Consider the following 9,536-nt stretch of genomic DNA (forward strand, 5'->3'; position numbering starts at 1 on the left):
CACACTCGCACTAAACATTTTAAGTCTATCCATGCCCATTTTTGCAAATGCATCCGCAACATAATTAACCACTCTGTAAATCTGTTTATATTTAACTTCATCAACCATCTTATGTAACATACACATATTAGCAAAAACCTTTCACAAAGCCAATGGCCTAATATTCGAATTAAGAATCCATGAAAATGTAATACATGAATTTGACTCAATCATCAAAGATTTAGTACCTTTCCACATAGAATCAACATAAAAATATAAAAAATTTTAAATGGCTAAAATTTCTGCATAATTAAACCCTTGTTCACCCAAGGATCAAAGGACATACCCATTACATTACCATTACTATCTCTAAGCACTCCCCCACAACTCGTCGACTAGAGTTTCCCTCTAGTTGATTCGTCATCATTAAATTTCAGTTCATCCTCATTTGAGGGGCTCAAATAGCCTCTCTTCTCGAATTATTTTCAACATGGAGTCTGTTAAGCACCCAAAGTATAGTCCACCATCCAATCTCCTCAATAGCATTTTCCTTCTCAAAGGCATTAATCCAAAACTTAACTCTCATTTGGATCATAAAGACTACCTCATCTTTCTCCAATCTCTTATTATTAAAAACCGAATCATTTCTTGCAAGTCATAGAGACCACATTGTAGCACCCACCCCTGATATCCATCTCTTTCTAAATGTGCTATTTGAAAATAGGTTTTCACAGAACTCCACCAAAATCAGAATAGAGCAAGGAGCCACCCACTAAAGATCCTACCAACTAAACGTCGAGCTCCGTATCTCCCATGAAAAGTGACGTGCAAGAAGAATACGCACACATTCTTCCTCTAATGGTCTACACCATGGACATAACACATCTTCTTGTTCAAAGGAAATCCCCTGAATCTTAAGAAAACTCTTTGTGAGGTTATTTTCCAGCATCAACAACCCAAGAAAGCACTGAACCTTAGGGGGATTGTAATTTTTCAAATAGAGGAATATCAAACTTTAGGATTTTCCGCATGGGATTGATCTCCTAAAACACTCATAGCTTCCTTAACTAAGAATTTGTCTTTTTTTTTTTTTAGAAGATCCTCTTTCTCATCATCAATTACCACCTTTTGCAACAATGTCGACAGCTCCTATATATTATTATTATTATTCGGATAGTCGCTGAGTTAAAACAATGAAATATCTTTGATTGGCTGAGAAAGAAAAAACAATGAAATATCTCTAGCATGCAGTTCAGTAACAAGTAAATTTCGATGAGAATTCCACATAGCCTTGAACCGAGAAAGAAGAAAGCAAAAATAAAATTATAGGAACTTGTTCTAGCATTGGTCTAGTGAGGAGCTTCTAGTGCTAAGCAATATCTGAATTAAGATAGGCAAAAGAAACAAGTACAGAAGGTTAAGAAAAGGATAAAAAGTTCATTATGGCTCCCCATTTGATTTTTATTAAGCATAGACTTGCTTGGTTTTACTTGCGGAGCCATGTCTACAAAAAAACAGTGCGTGAAAATATGAGTTCATTGTGATCTGAAGATAAATTGACGGGCACTTTCTATATGTCACTGAGAGGATTCATTATCTTGCTCAATTTCAGACGCTGGCTCATCTTCTTCATCAAAAGAGTCAATGCCATAAGGTGCATGGCCATTCCCAAATGCCCTAATATGATCTTTCAAAGACCGCTTGTGCTTGAAATCAGACCCACAAGTGCAATACCAAAGCTTCCCACAATTCTTCTCATGGGTTCTCCAATCACCTCTGACAGCAAAGGTCTTCCCACATTTTCTACACATGAAAGGCTTGATTCCATGCTTTCTCTTGTAATGGGTTTGAAGAGTTCTGAAATCTTTGAGAGGTTTTGACCTTGGATGATCAATGTTGTTCCTACATCCCGGTGCGCAACAATAGCAAGGAAGCCTTAGCATGGCCGTTGGTTGTGTGCCTCTTAAAGACTCTGGCCCTTTTCTGTACTGAGATCCATGCCCCCACATATGCATCTACATATTACAAAAGCAAACAAATTAAAAGCTAAAATTACAATTTGCAGACAATAGCAGGTCCCCTCGTTCAAGAAAAAGGAAAAAGGAAGAAAGAGCATCCACTAATTTAACTAGATTATATTAGGACTTGTGCCAAAAGATTTAGATGATTATAGGCACTCAGCGAAAAGCAACAAACATCGCTTAGGGCTTTTCCAAATACTAATAAATACTGTACTATCTTTCTAAATTATGGGTTACCCTTGAAAAAATGATTAGTTCAGGGTGCTTGCTTGCATTGCATGTATGGTGCATGAGATACGCAACTTTAGCAATCAGTCTAAATTACACTCGTCAAAATTTTTCCCAAAACAACAATTTTTTTTGAACTGGATAGAACCTGGATTGATGAGGGTTTGTTTCAGATGGGGTAAGGGACGACAGAGACATGGGTGTGGTTCCTATTGCGTTTTGGAATGTATTTTCTCTGCGTATTCTATGCATTAAAAGAAGGGAAGACATGGCGCTTGTATTGATGAGGATGTAAATCAAAAGGGGTCTCTCAGGCTCAGATGTACATCTTGATTTACTTCACAGATGAAGCAATTCTTCCTCGGCAGGGCGTAATTTCATGAAAACTTAGATGGTCCAAAGCTTGAGGTTAATTAGAAAAAAAAAAAAAAAGACTCCGGCTTTTCTTGCGATTGAGTGTTCAGAATGAGAAAAATTTTTGTCTCTGGGGATTTTCCGAAGATCATCTGATACGTCCGGGAAGAAACTGGGATCCCTGCAGTTCTACACATCTGCCAATGTGTGGAGCACAAACTTCAAGGTACAAAAAAGCGAAATGCTTGTGTTGTTCAATCACATAAAGAGAGGTAGTGATCTTATTCTCAGTTTGGACCAGGTCTAGATTTATTCTTAATTTTCAAATCCCAAAACCCACAAATCATGCAAAAATAAGGGATAGAATAATGGAAGATTTAAGAATAGGAAAAAAAAAAGCATTTTTCAGAGTGTCAAAGCAGGAAAAAAAAAAAAAAAAAGAGAGAGAGAAAGATATGCATTAAAGTAGAACAAAAGAAAAAGGGTAAACCCTAAGGACCCATATGTTTCTATTTTCCTATCTGAACCAGCGGTGGAATAAAAGCGAAGGGTTGAAACCAAGCTAGAAAAGAAGTGTACCAACAAAAGAAAAGAATGGGCTTTCTCTTTTAGCTGCAAAAATTTCAAAAGGGAGAAAACAGAAAGAGATAGGTCATAGGAAGAGGGCAAGGAAAGGGAAGCTTTTTCTTTTAGATTGAAGGTTCATTTTAAGAAACATACCTGCATGTTGTTGTATCTGTTGAAGGTCTTGAAGCAAAGAGGACATGAAAACTGCGTAGGTCCAATCAGAATCTGAGCAGGAGTTGGGATCCAATATTGACCCTTGTTAAGTGTATTTAATTGGTACTCTGAAGCTACAGTGTCATCTTCTTTATCTGCGGCAAGAGCAGCTGAGACCTCATCAGCGGCAACTGAAACCCTTGAGATCAAATCAGCAGAAGTAGCGCCGGGAAGTCCCAAATGTAAAGCCACAGTAACAGTTTCATCATCTGCAGTGCTAGAGAAGCAGCAGCTTTCTTCTTTGTCCTTGTTTTTCTCCACCTCCATGGCACTACAGGAAAGTTCTTGGTCTTCATGCCTTGTGGGGCTTAAACTGAGAAGGGGAAGAGCTTCTTTGAGAGGTGGAGAGGGAGGTGAACCTTGAGAATTATACTGAGTGAAAAAATTTCCATGGATGATATTTGAGTAAATATTATAGCCATAATTAGGACCATATGAAGATGGATTTGAAGTAGATGTGGAGGGAAAGAAATGGTTGAAAGGGTTGGGATTGAACCATCCATTGAAGTAATCGGAGTAGGGGTCAGAATCAGACATGGCTGATAGAGGTTGAAGAAGATAGTTGGGTTAGACGGGGTAGGTTGAGAGAGGAAGAGAGAGCAAAACAAAATAGAGGTGACCTCCCAAAAGTTTATACGAGGGAGACTGACCGAACAAGATCATCAAATTAAAATAAGCGTAAGGGCCCAAGTGTTAAAAGATAGTAAAATGAATAAGATCAAGGTTGATAGAGTAAAAAATCCAATTGAGTAAAAAGGAGAGACAGGATATCACTTATGATGAGCTGGTGAGTGGTGACTGAACCAAACAAAAATGCTACTAAAAAGCTACGAGGGGGAGAGACAAAACAAAAGAGAAACATGCGAGAAAACGGGTATGTAAGTGGGTGAAAGATAATCTTGAAAGTTGAAAGAAGATAAAATATTTAACAGAGTGTGAAAAGATTGCAAGAAAAGCCATACAAAAAAACAAAACAAATTGAATCCACCAGTCCAAGAAAATGGAGGTTGAAGAAGCAAGGGAAAAGAAAGGAGGGCAAAAGACAAACTTAGTAATTAGGGTTTAGAGTTTGTCTCCCAACGTCGCTCTCTCTATCTCATTTCTCACAAGAGGGAGATTGTACAAACTACAAAAGAGTAGAATCATCGGTACAAATTCAAAAGCAAAAGGGGTTTTCTTCTGGTTTTATCTATTTCCCCGCTAGTGATTGTGATTTTCTTTTTTCTCTACATTGGGAAACAAATAGTAGTCTCAATCCAACCCAGCACTTGCTTTGGTGGGCGCGCCATGGTCGGCTTGGCTCAGTACCAGCTGAGAAACTGTCCCCAACCAACCTCACTGTTCAACACTCTTACATGCATCACATTTCACAACAACAAACACTATGCATTACTCTCTCTCTGTCTCTCTCACTTTATTAGTTCAGTGCTCCTCTTACATCTTAAGCCCCACATGCGGTTTCTTACCGCTAGTAAAGCTTATGCATTCAACAACATGCACATGTACTTTGATTTCTTGTTATATATAGTACTTTCTCATCATGTAAATTGTAGCTATAACTGTGATCTTCAAACGAATTTCTTTTCCTTTTTGTTAAATTCCCATAACAACCACATATTAATTCAATTGAAAAAATTACTCGTCTCCATAATCAATTAATTTTATTCCAATCTGGTGAGGGATGTTTTGATGCTATTGATGTAATTCAAAGCATCTGCATCTTAATATAAAGGTTTCAGTAATCTGTTTGTCTTTAATTTTATTGGAGTAACTCATGTAATTAGTAAATTTTCACAGCCGCTTTTACTTTTTTCTTATTTTTTGCTTTTGAACTTTTTCAAGTGAAGAGAGTAGCAGATGCTTGAGTGAAAATTTGCCGCAGGGATTGTAAGTAGATAAATACACAGGATTAGGAACTTAAAGATACTAGTGGAGAATGGCCACATCACTTGCCTCGGGTACACAGATCCTGTGGCGGTCATTTACCTTACGCACACGCCCAAGCAAAATGGGATAAGTACGTATGGGTTGGATTGAAATATAAATGATTGTAGGACCTTCATATATGTACTAAGCTATATGTGACTACGGCAAATGAGAATGTAGGTGAACGGAAATTGATTTCAGAGACACAATTTGGATCTCCCCTCTCCCCTCATTACCAAATTCTAATTCAAAAAACAATGTTATAGCATCAAATTAGTTACTCTCTTGCTCAGCTTTTCATTGTGCAGTAGTGTAAATAATCAGAAATAAAACTTCACACTTAATTGAGTTGAGTCGAGTTAATTCGATGCCACACTTCGGCTTAAATCAAAAAAGTCAAGTTCTTCAATTCGATCGAGCTTTATTTTTTTAATCAAATTGATTTCATTAATTATTTGAGTGACAACTCAACGATAAATAAAATATCAACAACATCATCTAATGGTAAGTTTTATCTTAGTAGTTCACAAGTAATTACTTATTTACATCCCTACTCATTTACAAGTAATTACATATTTAAATTTATAAATTACTCAAGTCTACTCGAAATTGACTTTGTTAATAGCTTATTGATACTTGTGTTTAAGACCTTTTATATTATTCACAATTCAAAATTTACAATACATTATTACAAAAAAAATATTTGTTTTGTATTAAAAATCAAATTCCTTATATATATTGCTAGTCAAACGCATACAACGAATCCTATTGTGAACATGTATGGTGTCAATTAAATTTGTACCTACATAAATATACGTATCAAAAATATAATATAACGGTAAGCAGAGTATCGATCTCATAGATAATTGATCTAAAATTTTACTAAGTACTAAAATTATAACAATTTAATCTTATCCAAGCAATCAAAATTAATTAATTAACTAAAATTAATTAACCAAAATTTAAACTAAAAGAAAAATCAAAATAATAATAACTTGAGTAAAAATCAAATCAAACAAGCCTAAGATTACAGTATCCTTCACACTTCATCTCAATCTTAGCTCTCTTCCTTAACTTATTTTAATTGGTTGAATTACTAACCTAGAGTCCTCAAATATTTATAAGAGTCTCTCGACTCGTCTTATAAAAATATATATTTTAATTAAAATACCATATCCCCATATAAATTGAAATTAAAATAGACTCATTAAGTTCAGGCTCTAATATGGCTACATATGACTTATAGGTATATCCTTATTCTATATGCAAATCAATTAATATGATCATATGCTTTTCGAATTTTAGTCTACACTAAACTCTCTTTCTCAAATTTGTTTAGGCTCCTAAATCAATTTAATTGGTGATCAGGAAATTAAAAGCATTAAGAATAAATTGGAATAAATAATTCAATTCCATTGAAAACAACCAAGAAAAACCTTAAAATTTTAGATTACATGTGAGTTCAATTGCGATTTAGAAAAATAAAATTAGCTTTTCATAATTGCAAAGATAAATAAAAATATGTGAAGTTTAACCATTAAGAGTAACAAGAAAAATAAAAGCTAAGGAAGAAAACAAAACAAATATTTGCAGCCTTATTCTTCAAGTTTCAGCCTCAACTTCTAGCTTGTTAAATCTCTTAGGGTTGTCTCCTAATGTCTCTTAAAATATCCTATTTATACTAACACTTTTAACCTAAAACTCCCTAAGATTCTAATTTTTGAGCTTAAAAGCTTAAAAGTGTAATGAGGCCCAAACATCAAGTATCATCTTCAAAATTTCTATTCCTTCAGCATTACACCTCATCATCTTCTGATGTGATTTTCTCTATCTTCGAGGCAGAACTGGGAAAAGTGATCTTCATAAAAGTTGTAGCACTATCTCTTAACTTTTCAATGTGCAAGAATTGCATCATTTAAAATTTTATAGTGAGAGTTATGGCCAAAATACCAAAGTATATGCAAGCAGATTTTGGATTCTTCAAACACCTTACTTTCCAAAATTAAGTCTAATTTCCTTAAATCCTACAAAAGCATAAAAACTAATAAATAATGGCTAATTTAAAATAACTAAACATAAAATTAAAATAACTCACTAAAATTAAAGTAATTATAAAAATAACTAAAAATAACTAAGTTATAATTAAAAATTAAGGACTTAGTTAATATTTAATAACAAATTTGGGCTAAAATAATTTTATAAAATAGAATTATCACACCCCCAAACTTAAAATTTTGCTAGTCCTCGAGCAAAAGAAAATAAAACAAAGGAAATAAAACATAAAAGAAATTTTTATGAGAGATAGAAGTACCGAATCATGATTTCTCAATTTTTCCTTCAGAAATTATCTCCAATTCCAGCTTAAGGTAACACATAGCTAATCCTTAAAGTCATGCATCAATTCAAGTAAAAACTTATTTTTCGAATGGATTTCTCGTTTATGTGTGTGAATAATCTCTTACAAGGAATATCATGGAATTCATATTAGTTTATGCCAAGTCTAAGCATAAGTTAGTACTAGAATCCCATAAGTTTATCTTTCAACTCTCTCTCCACTAATGTAGAATAATAATTATTCAAGGATCAATACATCTTTATTTAGCTTATAATGTAAGGCTAGGGTTAAGGTATGATAAAAGATATTTTTAGGCTCAAATTCACCCTAAACACTTAATCAATCTAAGACCTATAAAGAGTTCAATAAAATTTTATAGCACGCCCAAAGTTGAAGTAAAATTTCCTTTGTACAACATACTTTATTTTTTTTCTTTTTTTTTCTTCTTTTTTGTTACACTGCCAAACTTATTTTTGACAATTGTGAACAAGGGGTAAATTTCAAACACCTATCACCCTTTTTTTTCACCTTTCCCCTCAATTTATCTTTAAGCTCAATACGCTTCCTAGAAAGATCAAAATATTTAAAGGTAAAAAGTTCAAACTGGTGGAATTAAATAAAAAGGCTAAAGCTAATATAGTTGTGTATATACAAAGAAAAGGTAAATTAGGCTAAAAATAGGTGACTAAGGATAAATGTATAACAAGATAGCAAAATAAGACTCAAACGATCTAATGATGGCCTAAATCGCTTTCTATCCTAAGTGTTTTCTAAAATTTCACCGCGAGAGAGAATCAAACAAATTCTAGAATTTTTTACTTCACTATACTTTTTATCAACATAAACTTTCTTTAAATCACATAATAATTCTAAGTAAAAAAAATATGGTGCTCAAATCTTTGGGAGTCACATTATAAAATGAAACGAACACAAGAATATCTCATAAAATTAAATCATAGACATAAGTTTCCTCAAAAGATAAGAATCACAAGATAATCAAATTATTATCCTAGGATTGGAAAAATCATGGATACGGTGCAAACTATCTCAATTTTTTTTTTACACAAATAAAACATGCAAAACATAACTTAAAAAAAAAGCAAAACAATTAAAAGCAAATAAAAATAAATAAACCTAACATAACAAAAAAAATAAACTAAATAAATAATAAAAGTCTCCCCTAAACTTGGAATAAAACATTGTCCTCAATGTGATAAAAGAAAATTAGAAAGAAAGATAAAGAATTCTCTCCTATCGTCATAGTTGCAATCTACTGGTCATCTTCTTTGTTCACACCAAAATCATCACTAAAGTCAAAAGCTGTAGTGTCACGACTCGGTACTCCCCTCGAGCCCATGACAACCACCGTAGTGTCCCGGTAGACACTCATTGCCCGGAATGTCAACTCGAAACCCTACAAGGCTTTACTATCAGTTTCTCATTTCCTTTGTGAGCAACCATTGTCAAATATCATGTTCTAAAATATTTTAAACTGTTTCCAACTAAAAACAAATCAAATATTAATTTTTGTCTTACAGGGGTATTTTGGTCATTTTTTTCAAAATTTTTGAAACTGGCTAAAACGTAATATACAAGTACAAAACACATAATTCATATTCAAAATGAGTTTAAAAGTCTAAAATCTTCATTTAAAATGAAATTACGGTTATTTGAATATAATAAGAAAATAAAAGAAATATTAAGTAAAATATTCTATTTTCTTATAAAACAATATTTATAGAGTTAAACGTGAATAATTTTTATAGCGTAAAAGCTAAATAAATTTATACATACTGAAATACAGTAAGTCAAAATATTTAATTTAATTTACAATAACAAGAGGGCCCCTGAATAAACAAAAGTAAATAAGACTGTGAACCTACGGTTTGGAAAATGCATATCCAACGGTAGTC

At 33.3% G+C, this 9,536-nt stretch overlaps 1 protein-coding gene across 1 annotated transcript; it reads right to left on the minus strand.

Moving 5' to 3' along the window:
- Positions 1 to 1,270: 1,270 nt before the first annotated feature.
- LOC18589792 (zinc finger protein WIP2) lies at positions 1,271 to 4,054 on the minus strand. The gene is made up of 2 exons (XM_007014921.3): positions 3,303 to 4,054; positions 1,271 to 1,994 (listed from the first exon to the last, which is right to left on the minus strand). The coding sequence occupies exons 1-2, from the start codon at positions 3,897 to 3,899 to the stop codon at positions 1,557 to 1,559; spliced, it is 1,035 nt and encodes a 344-aa protein (XP_007014983.3). The 5' UTR covers positions 3,900 to 4,054; the 3' UTR covers positions 1,271 to 1,556.
- Positions 4,055 to 9,536: the final 5,482 nt, after the last annotated feature.

This window comes from Theobroma cacao, chromosome 9, assembly GCF_053813885.1.
Source record: "Theobroma cacao isolate CCN51 chromosome 9, ASM5381388v1, whole genome shotgun sequence".
Taxonomy (NCBI): domain Eukaryota; kingdom Viridiplantae; phylum Streptophyta; class Magnoliopsida; order Malvales; family Malvaceae; genus Theobroma; species Theobroma cacao.

What these genes read in the sequence shown, in the direction of transcription:
- LOC18589792 (XM_007014921.3), bottom strand. Translation starts at nt 3,899, where the DNA reads ATGTCTGATTCTGACCCCTACTCCGATTACTTCAATGGATGGTTCAAT. An exon ending in ACAGATACAACAACATGCAG is followed by an intron (nt 1,995 to 3,302) that starts GTATGTTTCTTA and finishes TGTAATATGTAG; the next exon opens with ATGCATATGTGGGGGCATGG.